Source organism: Anguilla anguilla, chromosome 14, assembly GCF_013347855.1.
Source record: "Anguilla anguilla isolate fAngAng1 chromosome 14, fAngAng1.pri, whole genome shotgun sequence".
Lineage (NCBI taxonomy): Eukaryota > Metazoa > Chordata > Actinopteri > Anguilliformes > Anguillidae > Anguilla > Anguilla anguilla.
This window is the reverse complement of record NC_049214.1, coordinates 3,396,709-3,412,937: the sequence shown is the minus strand read 5'-3', so window position 1 is coordinate 3,412,937 and position 16,229 is coordinate 3,396,709. Positions and strand designations below refer to the sequence as shown.

The window sequence follows — 16,229 nt, the reverse complement described above, 5'->3', positions numbered from 1 at the left end:
TGAAAAAATTAATACTTTAAATCACGTTAGTCAGTATAAAACGACTGTTCATCGGTCAAGAAATGATCTCCGTGGTTTCTCATCGGCTTCTGCGAACAAGTTACCGGAAAAAAAAGGATCGAACCTGCGCGGATTTATAAAGTCGCGTGTTTACGCCACGAGATGCCGCGTCGAGTGCCTCACACAGGCACGCGGAGAACGGGGAACAGTTTTGGTTGCCGTAGAAACGCAACACAGGCTTGCGAGGTTTCCGAACAGGCCTGGAATCGTCGTGGTTCAGAGTGGGCTGTGGGAGAGGTGCATCATGGGTACCAGTCATGGGTTTGTCCTTCCAATTGGACAGCCCTGCTGTCAATCATTTTGTTCCCTGAGACTTGATACAGTGGTTCAGAACATCTTGGAGCCATTGGCAAAACACAAAAAAAGGAAATTTGTGACTTCTTTATGAGCAATTTTTTTTTTTTTTTTTTTTTTTGCCCACCCCAAACCCCACAATGCCAAAACTGGAAATACTCTGACTTAAAACACTGAGCCTTGTGTATACAACTCAAGATTAAAAGGGAGTACAGCGATTGAGTTTAATGACTTTATAAACAACTATATAAAACAATCTTTTTAAAAAATTATTCATGCATTTTCGGTGTAAATTTAATTTGAAATATAGCTGAGCTCTATATACAACAGTGTGCACTGTAACAGTATCACTTCCAGGACAGTTCAGCAGAAACACATTTTGGCTGCATAGAACATTTGATATTATTGCCTATATTTAAAAAGAATGGGAGGGAAAAAAAAAGAGAAAAAATAAAGGACATTCCTTAAAAAAAAAAAAAAAAGTTCTAGTTTATTCGAGATCTAAGAGGAGCCTTTTTAATCTGTGAGAAGAGGCCCTTGCCCTAATTTCACATGACGTGACGTAATTAAAAAGCAAAGGCTTCCACGGCCTTTTCAAAAACGTGTTGACAGTTGACCGTTGAGGTTAAACCGGAGAGTAAGGAAACACAAATTAAACACACAATAGCTGAGAGACGAAACGCGCGCGCTCCTAAGAGGCAAAACACAAATGGAATTATTATTTCCCCTCCCCAAGAGTTACATTCTGCACAGCGATTTCAAACGAGATTAGCGGTTATTAACTGATATATTTGTACAACTGAAAAAAAACAAAAAAAGCCTGAGTCGAGGGGCAAGGTACGAGTCAAAACAAAAACAGAAGCCTGAGAAGAAAAAAGCCCATTCAATTTTACTATTTTACAATAATTTACAGTAGTACATTTCATGAAAAAAGGGACATTTTTTCCAAATTGATCACAAAAAAAAAAAAGAAAATCCAGGTTATTTTACAGCTGAAACAGAAATTAAATAATTCACAGACAAGACTGGCTGCTGGGGGGGGGGGGGGGAGGCAGGGGAAGAGGGGGGGGAGCTCAAATTAAAAAATGAAAAAAGAAAAATAATGGAAAAACAGCAGGGTGGTCACAATACACACTGTAAACGAGGTACTTTGGAGGGAGCGCCCCAAGTCTGTCCGGTTGCATTTGAAGAGAGAGAGAGAGAGAGAGAGAGAGAGAGAGAGAGAGAGAGAGAGAGCGAAGAGAAGAACACAAACAAACAGCCTGAGTCCACCCGAAAGCATGATTTACTGGCGACGGTGCGCGTTTTCGTTCTACATTATCGTAAAAAAAAAAAAAACCGAAGAACTGAGACTCACGTAGGGAGTGGACCGGAAAAAAAAAAAGAATCAAAGCCATGATCCAGTGTTGAGAGGAGCGAGACACAGGCAACGCCTGTTTCAGGTCATTTGTGTCCGAGTAAAAAAGTCGTCCGTCTATAAAAAATAAAAAATGAGGGGTGGGAAGGGTGGGAAGGGTGGGGGTGGAAAAAAATCCCCCAAAAAAAACTCGCTGTGCCATTGGCGGCACTGCTGTTAAATATTGAAGAAAAAAAACAATAGGCCACGCCCCCCCCCCCCCCCTTTTACAGGACAGCACAGCTTGCCGACTGGAGAGAGGACACCACACTGCCCCCTAGAGTTACACAGTGCGTAGTACTGCTTTCTTTCACAAGTTCCCATAAGGCAATTTACTGGGTTGGGATGTGTCTATGGCTCGGGGGGGGAGACGGGCCATACGCCCCCCCCCCCCCACGGCACGGTCCCGCCGTTATGTCTTGCGGCCGCACCACACCTGCTCGGGGGTGCTCTTGTGGTCGGACGAGTACTCGAACGGCGACCGCGAGCGGTGGCCCGGCGGCGAGCGGGACTCGTACGGCGACCGCTGGTCCCGGGGCGAGCGCGGGCCGCTGCCCGACGCCCGGTGGTCCATCTGCCAGTCCGAGTGGTAGCGGTAGTCGCGGGAGGACTTGTGGTGCGCGTAGTCGGAGCCGGACCGGCGGTCGGAGGAGTGCGAGCGGCGGTCGCCGTGCGAGCGCTCCTTCGCGCCGCCCTCCAGCCGGTGGTCGCGGCCGGACCGGAGGTCGTCCATCTTCCTGTGCTTGTCGCTGTAATACCTGAGGGGCGGAGGAGGGGGCGGGGGGTTACTAAATCGCCATCCCAAACCTGTCCCACAGGGCCACAGTGTCTGCTGGTTTTTTTTGGTGCAGGTCACTGGCTACAGTCCGCACATTTAAGGCCTAAATTGGCTGCCGATTGAAAGGAAACTACAAAAATCCTCGAGACACTGTGGCCCTCCAGGACTGGAGTTTAACCTGCAGGCACAGCGCCCCCTCCAGGACTGGAGTTAAACCTGCAGACACTGTGGCCCTCCAGGACTGGAGTTAAACCTGCAGACACAGCGCCCCCTACAGGACTGGAGTTTGCTAGCCGCTGCTCTGAGGCGCAGTGAGAATCGTGGTCTCGCTCCCACTGAACTAAGCCCCTCCCCTCCTGTACCCACCTGCTGTCGGGCCTCTCGGACCGGTAGTGATCCCGATCTCGGTCCCGGTCCCGGTCCCGTTCCCGGTGGTCCTTGCCGTTGCTGAAGGAGGGGTACGGCCTCTTTCGGGAGTCTCGCGAGTCGCTGCCCTTCCGGTACGGGTCGGGGGCGTGCCGGTCCTTCCCGTGCTCCGCGTAGCGGGACGAGTGGTGTCTGTCGGAGCTGTAGCTGTCCCTGCTGCTGTCGTCGTGCTGCGAGTTGTCCTTTAACCGCTCTACGTCTGCGGGACAACGGCGGCGGGGGAAAGGGGAATTAAATGGGGGTGAGGCAGGCGAACCCCAAAAGATAGAGCCCAAGGGTGCAGGGTGGCTCATCCTGTTAAGGTACTGTTCTAGTGCATGGATGGGTTCTTTGACCTGGTATCAGTAAAATGACTGTTCTAGTGTATGGATGGGCTCTATGGTCTGGTATCTGTTAAGGAACTATTCTAGTGTATGGATGGGCTCTATGGACTGGTGTCTGTTAAGGCACTGTCCTAGTACAAGGATGAGTTCTATGGTCTGGTGTCTGTTAAGGCTCTGTTCCAGTGGGTGGCTGGTAAAGTCTGGTACAGAATCAGGGCCAGGCCAGTTCTGACAGGTGTCAGGTGTATCGCTACACTGAACACCAGGGCAAACCTTAGACCTTAGACCTTAAAGGCCTGTGACTAAACCTCACCACCTCCTTAACTTCATTTTAACTCACGGCACAAAACTTTTCTCCAGACATCCGTAACATCTACTGCTCAGAGTGAAATACAGCATTAATTTCTCTGCATTTTGCAGGAAAGTGAAAGGACTCACCTGTGTGTTTAAAGCTGTGGGTTGTATTTACAGTACTAGTGTTATGGTCCGCTGCCTGCAAAGAAACAGGTTTTTAATACGAGATGCGGACGCATGAAACAAATATACACCCGTGAAAAAAGGACAGTGAACTGATCTCCACACAAATCTGCGCTTTTCATTCTCACCCCTTAGCAACGACTGCAGAACATTACAGAGCAACTTACACAACTTTTGTTATTGTTTACATAGCATTTCCATTGCATCCATTTATACAGCTGGATATATACTGAAACCTTCAGGTTACAAGACCAGCTCCTTACCCATAATACTACACTGCCACCCTGTGCAGAACACGCAGAATAAGAGGAACTATTGCTGCAGACTGTAAGAGGTGAAGGGCGAAAAAGACTTGCTGGAGTACAGTAAGAAAACGACAGAATGAGAAAAGCAGAAAAGAGAAGATGGCCTTTCCCCATACCTGAGCGTTTTCCTGTCGTTTCTTAATCGCGTGCTTGTACAGCTTGTGCAACTTCCTGGCGTCAAATTCGGTAAACTTTGACACAAATATCCACAGATTCCTGGAAGGAAACAAAAACAATAAAAGAGGTTTGGAAAAAAAAAAAAAAAGTGTCAGGAAACAAATGGTGTTCCGGTGTTCAATAAGGCTGGGGGGGGGGGGAGGGGGAAGAAGAGCTTACTTCCTCCACTGCTTGATCAGGTCGGGGTTGGAGTACTCCTTCAGACACTCGGTGATGTGGTCCCCGATCTTGATGAGGCACTGGCGCGTGTGCTCCAGCTGCTCCCGCTCCGACAGGCCCTTCTCCGGCCGGTCCAGCTGCTTCAGGGCGGCCTTCACCGGACGCATGCGCTCCTTACACTGCACGCACAGCACAGAGTTACCGTTAGCGCCAGCACAGCATCAGCACAGCACCAGCCTTAGCGCCAGCACAGCACAGCACAGAGTTAGCGTTAGCACAGCACAGCACCGCATCAGAGTTAGCGTTAGCACAGCACAGCACCGCATCAGAGTTAGCGTTAGCACCAGCACAGCATCAGCACAGCACCAGAGTTAGCGTTAGCACCAGCACAGCACAGCACCGCACCAGAGTTAGCGTTAGCACCAGCACAGCACAGCACCAGAGTTAGCGTTAGCACCAGCACAGCATCAGCACAGCACCAGCGTTAGCGCCAGCACAGCACAGCACCAGAGTTAGCGTTAGCACCAGCACAGCATCAGCACAGCACCAGAGTTAGCGCCAGCACTGCACAGCACCAGCACAGCACAGCGTTAGCGTCAGCGTCACCACAGCATCAGCCAGCCAGCGCGGTCACATGACTGGGCCTGGGGTACGTCTCAGTACCTGTGTGTGTGTGTGTGTGTATGTCAGTGTGAGAGTGTGAGTGGGTGCGTTTGTGCGTGCATACACAAGTGCGTGTGTGTACATGCACGTGTGTTGGAGTGTGTGTACGTGCGTGTGTGTATATGCACGTGTGTTGGAGTGTGTGTACGTGCGTGTGTGTATATGCACGTGTGTTGGAGTGTGTGTACGTGCGTGTGTGTATATGCACGTGTGTTGGAGTGTGTGTACATGCGTGTGTGTATATGCACGTGTGTTGGAGTGTGTGTACGTGCGTGTGTGTATATGCACGTGTGTTGGAGTGTGTGTACGTGCGTGTGTGTGCGTGTGTGTATATGCACGTGCGTGTGTGTGCGTGTGTGTATATGCACGTGTGTTGAGTGTGTGCACGTGCATGTTAGCCTCTCGCTGAGGTTAGCGCAGCCCCTGGTGCTGTGCGGGACTCACCACGCTGAAGGTCTTCTGGTCGAGCTCCTCGGACTCCTCAGAGGCGGGGACGGTCTCCCCGCTGGCCGTGATGTGCACCGGAGTGTCCGCCGCCTTTTTCGACTTCGACTCCCGGATCTCCACCTTCACCTCGGTTATCTGGGAACCAACGCAACCCGGTCACAAAAGCACAGGGCCATTCAAACCGCAGACAGGCGCACACACACAAACATAACACACACACGCACATGCGCATGCTCATTTCTCACACTCAGAAACTCACTCTCACACTCACACTCACTCGCACTCACTCACTCTCACAGGCGGACACACTGCACACGTACATATCAGTTTTAAGAATGTCCGTCACTTCTCTGTTGCCATGTGCAACACTGCTGTACATTTCATTTACAACTGAAGTTAACCTCTTAAGGAACAAGCCAAATTTTGCCAATCCTTGCCCATTTAGGGGGTACCCTATTTAAAGCTTTATAACTCCAGACGTGAACACCACAGAGACTTGAAAAATGGCTTAAATGAAGCAAGACATTTGTACAATTTACAATACTAACACAGATTAGTTTATATTCATAATTTTGGAAGAAATAAAGTGCCACAAATGCAATTGTTTTGACAAAAAATCCAAAATAAATTTGTACTTTTTAAGTTCGCAATGAAATACTGCGAGATTGAATATATGCAGGAGGTTAAACTATACATGTGCTAGGTCAAAAACTTCTTGACCACAAGTTCATAAAATCCAAGGGTGGATATGTAGAACTACTATAGATGTATGAAGCAAAAACTAAGCAGTGTACCCAGCATCTCCAAATCTATCCAAAATGTCTAAATTATGCATTGCTGTAAATCATAACATATCCATGTATTTCACTACAAATCAACTGTTTTGACTCAAGAAAATCACTGTTGCATAATTTTCAAATGGGAATTACAAGCTTTCAGTCAGTACAGTGGTCTAAAATAGCTAGGTGTCCAGAAACATATCCAAAATCTCTCCAAAATTGAATAAAATGTTTTTTGTCCATTATAAAGCATATAAATGAGCCCCTTATGAGGGTTTAAGATGAAACATTGCTATCAGATTAAAAAAATAATGCAAAAACATTGTCACACAATGCGGTACAGTACCTAAATGTGTAATAATTAACTCGTGTGTATTTCTATACTCTGTACTCTCGTATGTTTTATTGTATGGGGATGAGACAACATGAAAACAATTTTCACCCGTCCACCACGTTTTGGCAATGTTCCAGCTCTGACGTCATCACGTTGCACGCTTCACAAAAACTATTACACTTCCGTCTAACGCTTACATTACAGTGTGAAATATTTACATTATATAACACCACTAACCTATTTAAAAATACTCAATTTCAAAAAGAACGTATATAACCGAAATATTTTGAACGATAATACTTACATAGCAATGGTGAAATCTCCTCTATGTTCAGTAGATAGAGACAGAGAGACAGTATCAATTATATTGTTCTATTCGCTTCTGTTTTGCTCCAGAAAACGATGTCAGCTAGGTCTATCAGCAAACATATGGCTTAGCTATGTTCAGAAGTCCTCAATAATAATAGTATTTTCCAAGAAATTACGAAATATCCTTGAACATGTTTCGTTAGGTGCATCGTATTTGTCTGCTAACAGAGTGTGATTGCGTAAGTGAATGCTATGCTAAGAATATTTTCTGTTACGCTGACCTATAAAACGCTATTCCGAAAGCAGAATTAGACATGTTATACATCGTTAGAAAGCTTATACTCTCGCCTACCGAATAAATGAATTGTAAATCTAGTCAGACTGTACTAAAAAGGGCGACGACGCCGTAAACAACAGGTGTGGTGTTACGCACAGCTATTTTGGAAGATACCCAGGCGTCACAGATGCGCCTATATTTCCCAAACGGATTGTCCAAGACAATATATGAACACGCAGTCTCAAAAGGGACATCTCTACACGTAAAACCAACAGTAAGGTTTTATATTTATTCAATATTTAGTCCCAGATATTGACTGTAGAATGACATGGTATCATTTTTAAAAACTTTTTCTCGTTTATTTCGTTATTCAGTGAGCAGCGTTTTCACTGCTGTATAGGCATATCTTCGGGCTATTGTCGGGTTTATCTTGTTGCTATGACGGAATACGATTTTTTAGTGGTGAAAGAATATTTTTATGAATGCCAAGATAGACAATATTGTCCATTATGTCAAGGGTGGGGGGTGTTTTTTAGATGAGACTGCAGGGAGGGGGTGTGTGTTAAATGAACGACGGGAGCGACAATGGTGGGGCTGCGAAACTCCGTTTTCGGCATAGTTGTCATGTATCGTCTACTAATGAAACGGAAACAACGCGTTTCTGTTTTCATCTCACACTTTGGTTGCAGTAGCACCGAATGTTTGAGTTTAGTAATTTAGGCACGCGGGCGTGCCCACCACTAGGGGCTGTGCGCTAAGAGGTTAAGGTACAGTGTCATTCCGGTAAATCAGTGCACAGTGTGCTCAAGTAACCCTGTATCTAACCATCTCAAAGACAACGGAAATCTCCCAGTCTGCAGGGCTGGACGGAGCTCCATTCTAAGAGGGAGGACACAGGCACTCACCTTCTCCTCTTTGATGTCCTCCTTCCTGTAGGCAGGTTCCACGGGCTTGGCCTCCTTCTCCTCCTTCTTCTTCGCTTCCTTCTTGTCCTTCGTCTCGCGGACCTCCTCCTTCTTCTCCTTCTTGCCCTCCTTTTTGATCTCCTTCTCTTTGATCTCCTTCTCCTCGGGCTCCTTCTTGGGCACCACCTCGGGCACCGGGTCCTCCTCCGGCTCCTTGGCCACCCGCTCCACCTTGGCCCTCCTGCTGGAGGTCTTCAGCGGCAGCACCTCCTGCAAACCAGCCGACGGAACGAGTTACCTCCATACCGCAATTCAGCAGAGAGACTTTTTAAAGGACTCCTTACAATCAATTCTGTCTCAAAAAAGTTCAGAAAGCCACCATTTCAGTTTAACAATTTCAGGGCCTTGGTTATTCGTCTTAACATACCTTCTCTTCTTCCTTCTCCTCTTCCTCTTCCTCCTCCTCCTCCTCCTCTTCTTCCGAGCTCTTTTCCGACGGCGTTGGTGAGGAGTCGCTCTTCACCACCTCCTCCACCTTCGGCTTCACCACCTTGTTCTTCTTGTTCCTGGGTTTCCTCTTGCGGGAGTTGGCCTGCGGACACGAGTGGATTTATCAGAAGATTCCAGGACTGGCCCAAAACCTTTCACCCAAAACCTTCCATGTGTGTGTGGAGAAGAGAGTCCCTCACGGTTCACCCAACGTTTCAAAGAAAAAATAACTTATAAGACCCCTAAGTGTCCTTGCCCGTCTCCAAGCAAGCTTCATAGAGAAGAACCCTCCATAAAGCCCACTCAATACTAACTGAAATGGATCATTTAAGAAGGTCCCGCCCGCTACTCCAGTGTTCACCAATCAGGACGCCTGAATCAGCCTAACTCTGTTGCCAGGGGTAACCGTGGGCTGTACCGAATTCCCCACAAATCATGGCCAAACAAAGACACCTGGAAGAGGACACCTTCCTGTGTTCCACACGTGTCTCTCTAAACGAGGAAAAGATAAATTAATGGGGGGCGACACAGCTCAGGAGGTAAGACCGATTGTCTGGCAGTCGGAGGGTTGCCGGTTCAAACCCCGCCCTGGGCGTGTCGAAGTGTCCTTGAGCAAGACACCTAACCCCTAACTGCTCTGGCAAATGAGAGGCATCAATTGTAAAGCGCTTTGGATAAAAGCGCTATATAAATGCAGTCCATTTACCATTTACCAATGGGAGTTTCTCTAAAGGTATTCCAAACACCTTGATGTTTTTGTAATGGAAGAATCCTGCCAACACTTTGCTGAAATTCTGAATGAATGAACACGATTGGGACGTGGACTGCAAAGATTTGACGTGTGAAGAACATTGAGAAGCAGGGGGGAGGGCGACTCGGGGCGACCTACCGTTCCCGCCTGTCTCTGCGCCTCCTTCTTGGCCAGATCCCTGCTCAATAACTTAATGAGGTAGTCCGCTCGGGTCTGCAGCTGCTTGGCCTGAGGCTTCTTATCAGGGTCGTCCGGCAGGAGCTGGGGGGGGGGGGGGGGACAAATAAGAGTGTGAGCAGCACAGAACGAGTCTCAACATACGATAAAGGACACCCAAACATGAGCGTGTCCCACAGGCTAACCGAGGTTCTGAGAAGAGGCTCGCCTAATACTGCGTGTAGTATTGCTCATGTCTACTACAGTAGGGCTACGCATCTCATATGATGGTGGCATGAGGTGCTCTTCACTACCCTAATGGGCAGATGCAGGGGTCCCCAAATTTGGAGAGGCACAGAATTTGCTGGTTTTGTTTTGACTTTGCACTTTATTGACAGAAAAGCTCTTGAAGGCGTGAGATCACAAATATGTGAAGGTTCTGAACTGAGCATTCTAATGCTGATGTCATAATGACTACTGGCAACTGAAAGCAAAGGAGTACCAGAACACTGACTTAGAATTTTGAAAAAAACATTCCAAAAAGTCTAACTGCTCATACGGTTGAAGTGGTACACATCTAACATATCTAAAAACAAATCCTGTAGACCCATTGGCTCTGCAGGACCATGGTTGGGGAACCCTGGTTTAGCAGTTATTTTTAGCTGACGGTGCACACCACTAACCTTATGAGTGAGGTTGAGGTCGGGGTCCATCTTGATCATCTCCCAGCTTCCGTAGCCGTACTCGTAGATTCCTATCAGCAGGTTCGAGTCGTCCTCCTTCCCCCAGTCGATGTCGAAATGAGCCGCCTTCGAATGGCACGGGATGGTGTACCTGAGGAGATCCGAGGCCAGGGTAGTGAGACCAGTGTGTGCAGCAGCAGCTCACAAAATGACATAGGATTTAGGAAATTTAAGATCGTCAAGTCTTTTCAAAAGGGACTGTTTGTACTTTGTTTTTAAGTGGTATGTTTCACACGAAACCAGCAAGAAACCGAAAACTCTCCAGAAGTCAATTCCAGTAACTCCTGTTATATGCCTGAGTTCAGTCCTGGTAGCAGTAGTGCAGTTAAAAACTGAAAGCAGTCTTTTCTGCAAGAGAAATGCAGAAAACTGGTCACTTATTTTTTTTTAAAAAGGCTTCTTACCTCTTCCTCTCCTCGGGGTCAGCAGGAATGGACTTGTGAAGAGGCGCCAGCTCCTCCTCGTGCGAGATCACCAGCTTGGCGTTCACCTGGACCCCCGAAATCCGGAAAGTGGGGCCCTTGACTTTCCCCCGCCGGCCTCCTGGGAAAGAACAAACAAACCGCTGAGTCCCAGCCGCCAATCATCGCTGTCCCGAAAGTCTCTCTTCCCTGTGGTCCCCTCGCAGGCACAGTCACACACGAAGGACATCACATCTCCTGCATGCCTGAGTCTGCACAGGTGGGCCAGGGTGGGCCATGGCCACTTAAAATGCTGGCTCACTCATTATCTGGGCTGAATCACCACACCCACTTCTGAATGCCCACCGAGGCAGTTCTGGCCCACCTAGTTCTATACAGGCACAGCTATATGAATATTGCAGGTTATGCTGCTGATTTACATACAGGTGCATGTTAACCTGCTTTACACACGAGCACAGGTGTGTGTTTACCTGTGTTACACACAGGTGTGAGCAGGTGTGTGTTTACCTGCTCTACACACAGGTGTGTTTACCTGCTTTCACACAGGTGCATGTTTACCTGTGTTACACACAGGTGTGAGCAGGTGCGCGTTTCCCTGTGTTACACACAGGTGTGTAGGTGTGTGTTTACCTGAGGTCTTCTCGGGCCCACAGGGGTTCTCTCTCAGCGTTTTGATGCAGCCGTTGTGCACAGTCTCTGCCAGCCTCTTCAGGTCGTACTCAGACTTATCCACCAGCTCCGCGTCGCGAGCGATCGCGTCCAGCCTGGGAGAGGAGGAGGGGCCTTATGAGGGAGCCACGCCCACATACAAACACCAACAACAGGCCCCACCCACTTCACATTACACCAACCAGTCTTTGCGTTTGTTTAGGCCATTTACACAAACTGTCATATAGCGCTTAACAGTCAGCCGGATGACTACAGCAGTTTTGAGGCCACCGTTTAAGAAAACGACTCCTGTTGAATTAGAGGTAACCAGTTAAATACATTCATTTAGCAGATGTTTTTAGGCAGATTGAGTTATAGATATGTATATATATTTATAGCCAGATTGAGTTATATATATATATATATATATATATAACCAGAGAGAGTTATAGATTACCTTTCCAGTGGGCCGCCAAACTTCTTATAGCTCTTGATAAATCTGTTGAAAGTAAAGCAGTACGGTTAAGGATTAACATTCTCTGAGAAGGGGGGTAAAGACAGGAGGGCTGTAAAGACAGGACCAGGGAGAAGGGGGGGGGGGCTAGGGGGTTCGAGCGCCCCCTCACCTGCGGATCTCGGCGTCGCTGAACCCTTTGATGTTCTCGCGCGGGATGGTCCGCGGCCGCCCCCGCTTTTTGGGGCGCTTGCGGTCGGAGACGGAGTCGCTGTCCGACCCCGAATACCGCCGGTTCCTGCTCCGCCTGCCCTCGTTCCCGTTGAAGTTCACCTGCGGCAGCCAAAGAGCACGTGTCAGCGCTAAGGCCAAAACAACCATCCTGCACCTTTCAAGGACATCTTATTCGTTTTTTGTTCAATGCTTCAGTTACGTTAAATGTGTTTTAGACATCAGAGAAACAGAGTCAGGATAAGAGCGTCTGCCAAATGCCTGTAATGTCATGTAACTTAAATGTCAATGCCACATGCAGCCAGAGCATCATTTGACTGCACGATTATGTTCTTCACATTATGGTTAGCACCGTGAATTAACTATGGCTTTCTCTAGTCAATGTTACACTACGTTACAGGCATTTAGCAGACAATCTTACACAGAGAGACATACTAAACCTTTGCATTTTCTACACAACACCCATTTATACAGCCAGATTCATACTTAAGCAATTCAGGTAAGTACCTTGGCTCGAGGATACAACAGCAGTGTCCTACCTGGGAATTGAACCTGCAACCTTTATGCTACAAACACAGTTTCCCCATCCACTGCTGCCCATAATCTTACACACAAATAAAATGGGAAGTAGGTTTGAGCCGAAGCACTCAACAGTACTAGAAGTATTTAAATGAATAAGAAAAGTAAAACGTCTTTAAATCTGTAAGATGCAGCTGAAGCTATCTCGGGACGTCCAGGGACCCTGGGGTGTTTTAGGGAACCCCCGTGCCATGGTGGGACAGACCTGTTTGGCACAGTTCCTCATGCGGGGCAGGAGGTAGATCTCCTCCAGCTCCTTCTGCCGCTCCTCCTCCTCCAGCCTCCTCCTCTGCTCCTCCGGGATGATGTGCTCCCAGCCCCGGTGGTTACGGTCCGAGTCCATGTCCATCTCCTCCTCCTCCATCATGGAGAAGTTGGCCACCTGTGGGGACGCGCAGGGGATCGTGGGTAAGGGTGAGGGGGGGGGGGGGATGTATCAAAGGGCTGACATCTCAACCAAAACCAAGCCAAGTCTGCCTTGAAAAAAGCACTTTTAATGGCATTTAAGTTTTTTGTTTGCACAGCTGCATCTCCAGCAGCCAAAAATATACCAGTGGGGAAAAGTGCAGTCAGCTGTAAATGACACATAGTGTTGTCATTCATATGTACATACATACACATACATACACACACACACACACACACACATTCACAGCCACCCGAAAAATATCACTGTATGATCTCATTTCCACATTGCCCCAGTGTGTATCTTTAGTGTGAGTAATGCCTTTTAGTGTCTGTGTGATGTCCTTCAGTGTGTGTGTGTGTGTGTCTGTGTGATGTCCTTCAGTGTGTGTGTGTGTGTCTGTGTGATGTCCTCCAGTGCGTGTGTGTGTGATGCCCTTCAGTGTGTGTGATGTCCTTCAGTGTGTGTGTGTGTGTGTGTGTGTGTCTGTGTGATGCCCTTCTGTGTGTGTGTGTGTGTGTGTGTGTGTGTGTGTATGTGTGATGCCCTTCAGTGTGTGTGTGTGTGTGTGTGTGATGCCCTTCAGTGCGTGTGTGTGTGTGTGTCTGTGTGATTCCCTTCAGAGTGTGTGTGTGTGTGTGTGTGTCTGTGTGATGCCCTTCAGTGTGTGTGATGCCCTTTAGCGTGTGTGTGTGTGTGTGTGTGTGTGTGTCTGTGTGATGCCCTTCAGTGTGTGTGTGTGTGTGTGATGCCCTTCAGTGTGTGTGTGTGTGTGTGTGATGCCCTTCAGTGTGTGTGTGTGTGTGTGTGTGTGTGTGTGTGTCTGTGTGATGCCCTTCAGTGCGTGCGTGTGTGTGTGTGTGTGATGCCCTTCAGTGTGTGATGCCCTTGTGGAATGAGGTTCTGAGCTTCTGTCTGTACCTTAAACTGAGAGAGCAGCTCCTCCCCTACAGTAGAGGGGCCCGGGTCATTCTCCCTGGTTTCTGCTCGCTTCAGGATCTCATCGATGTCCATTTCCTGCAAGAGAGGGGAAACCAAACCTACTGTTCAAACCTGGGACCAGTTCAGCAGTGCAACCAAACCTGCTGTTAAAACCTGGGACCGGTTCAGCAGTGCAACCAAACCTGCTGTTAAAACCTGGGACCAGTTCAGCAGCGTAACCAAACCTGCTGTTTAAAACCTGGGACCAGTTCAGCAGTGCAACCAAACCTGCTGTTCAAACCTGGGACCAGTTCAGCAGTGCAACCAAACCTGCTGTTAAAACCTGGGACCAGTTCAGCAGTGCAACCAAACCTGCTGTTAAAACCAGGGACCAGTTCAGCGGTGTAACCAAACCTGCTGTTAAAACCAGGGACCAGTTCAGCAGTGCAACCAAACCTGCTGTTAAAACCTGGGACCAGTTCAGCAGTGCAACCAAACCTGCTGTTAAAACCAGGGACCAGTTCAGCGGTGTAACCAAACCTGCTGTTAAAACCAGGGACCAGTTCAGCAGTGCAACCAAACCTGCTGTTAGCACCAAACCTGCTGTTCAAACCTGGGACCAGTTTAGCAGTGCAACCAAACCTGCTGTTCAAACCTGGGACCAGTTCAGCAGTGCAACCAAACCTGCTGTTCAAACCTGGGACCAGTTCAGCAGTGCAACCAAACCTGCTGTTAAAACCTGGGACCAGTTCAGCAGTGCAACCAAACCTGCTGTTAAAACCTGGGACCAGTTCAGCAGTGCAACCAAACCTGCTGTTAAAACCTGGGACCAGGTCAGCAGTGCAACCAAACCTGCTGTTAAAAACAGACCTGAGACCAGTTCAGCGGTGTAACCAAACCTGCTGTTAAAACCTGAGACCAGTTCAGGGGTGTGTGCCGCACATGTGTGAACACCGTACTGACCTGAGGTTCCTGCTCCTCTCCTTCTTGCTCTTTGAACAGCTCTTCGGCACCAAACTTGAGGATGGCAGACAGCTCCTCCTTGTTGAATGGGGTGGAACTGCAGGTGAAAACACACATTTAACAAAACAGAACGATGCACAAAAATGCGACCAAGCAATGTTCACTGGCCACATGGAAGCAAATTTCCATATATTTTACTTTGTTAGGGGACTCAATATGCAAGGGAGGTGGAGCCTTAAAAACAGCCCATTACCCAGTGTTTAAGCATTACACATCTGAGACTACGGCCTCCCAAGAATAGACCAATGAGAGTGCTCACCTGGAGGGGGCGGAGCCAGTGTGGAGGACGGTCTTCCCGGTCGTGTCCATTCGCTGGATGACCAGGTGGTCCAGCACCATCTTCTTCTTCGCCCTCTCAATGATGTCCTCCTCCACCGATCCCTTGGTCACCAGCCTGTAGATGTTCACCTTGAGAAAAAACCAGAGGAAGACATTGGAACAACCGTTTGCCACAAAAATTTTGGACAGGAAATGTAACCAAGTCTAGCGCCTGTTTTCTAGCCCGTTTGCTCGTCACTTGCAGCGAATCAAATTAATGTCATTTATTTGTAGTTCTGGATGTTACCTGTATCTACACTAGTCAAGTCACTGGTACCATTCACTTGCCCTGCAATCCCTCTTTGAGGGATATCTGTTCATCCATATAAGCACTTATCCATCCGTCTCACAACCCAACAAATCATCGGTCCATGCCAGGGAAAGCTCAGGATGAAAGTGATTTTTTTTTAGCGATTAAGAAACCCAAAGATTATGGCGGCAGACAACAGGATATCATGTGATCACAGGCCTGTCCCTTCTAGATAACGGTCTGGCGTGTGACTACAGGCTTCTACCTGTCTCTTCTAGATAACAGGACAGTGTGATTACAGACAGATACCTGTCTCTTCTAGATAACGGAATAGCTCGTATGTACCTGTCCCTTCTAGATAACAGGACAGTATGATTACAGGCAGATACCAGTCTTTTCTAGATAACAGGACAGTGTGATTACAGACAGATACCAGTCTCTTCTAGATAACGGAATAGCGCGTGTGTACCTGTCTCTTCTAGATAACAGAATAGCGGTGTGTAGCTGTCTCTTCTAGATAACGGAATAGCGCGTGTGTACCTGTCTCTTCTAGATAACGGAATAGCGGTGTGTAGCTGTCTCTTCTAGATAACGGAATAGTGCGTGTGTACCTGTCTCTTCTAGATAACGGAATGGCGCGTGTGTACCTGTCTCTTCTAGATAACGGAATAGCGCGTATGTACCTGTCTCTTCTAGATAACGGAATAGCGCATGTGTACTTGTCTCTTC

General features: G+C 47.9%; 1 protein-coding gene across 2 annotated transcripts in view; it reads right to left on the bottom strand.

Annotated features, from left to right (window-relative positions):
* Positions 1 to 1,400: 1,400 nt before the first annotated feature.
* The window catches only part of chd1 (chromodomain helicase DNA binding protein 1), a 37,651-nt gene continuing 22,822 nt past the window's right edge, over positions 1,401 to 16,229 (bottom strand). Inside the window, exons 20-37 of one of the 2 annotated variants that reach the window (XM_035392098.1) lie at positions 15,192 to 15,340; positions 14,873 to 14,969; positions 13,910 to 14,005; positions 12,788 to 12,964; positions 11,945 to 12,105; positions 11,776 to 11,817; positions 11,301 to 11,434; positions 10,653 to 10,788; positions 10,189 to 10,339; positions 9,488 to 9,610; positions 8,537 to 8,701; positions 8,110 to 8,379; positions 5,503 to 5,640; positions 4,396 to 4,574; positions 4,176 to 4,275; positions 3,716 to 3,770; positions 2,895 to 3,153; positions 1,401 to 2,508 (exon numbers count right to left, since the gene is read on the bottom strand). In XM_035392098.1, coding sequence (XP_035247989.1) covers positions 2,163 to 2,508; positions 2,895 to 3,153; positions 3,716 to 3,770; positions 4,176 to 4,275; positions 4,396 to 4,574; positions 5,503 to 5,640; positions 8,110 to 8,379; positions 8,537 to 8,701; positions 9,488 to 9,610; positions 10,189 to 10,339; positions 10,653 to 10,788; positions 11,301 to 11,434; positions 11,776 to 11,817; positions 11,945 to 12,105; positions 12,788 to 12,964; positions 13,910 to 14,005; positions 14,873 to 14,969; positions 15,192 to 15,340 — 2,778 coding nt within the window. In that variant the 3' untranslated portion in view covers positions 1,401 to 2,162. Of the gene's footprint in view, positions 2,509 to 2,894; positions 3,154 to 3,715; positions 3,771 to 4,175; positions 4,276 to 4,395; positions 4,575 to 5,502; positions 5,641 to 8,109; positions 8,380 to 8,536; positions 8,702 to 9,487; positions 9,611 to 10,188; positions 10,340 to 10,652; positions 10,792 to 11,300; positions 11,435 to 11,775; positions 11,818 to 11,944; positions 12,106 to 12,787; positions 12,965 to 13,909; positions 14,006 to 14,872; positions 14,970 to 15,191; positions 15,341 to 16,229 lie in introns of both variants that reach the window. The other variant, XM_035392097.1, reaches the window with a different exon arrangement.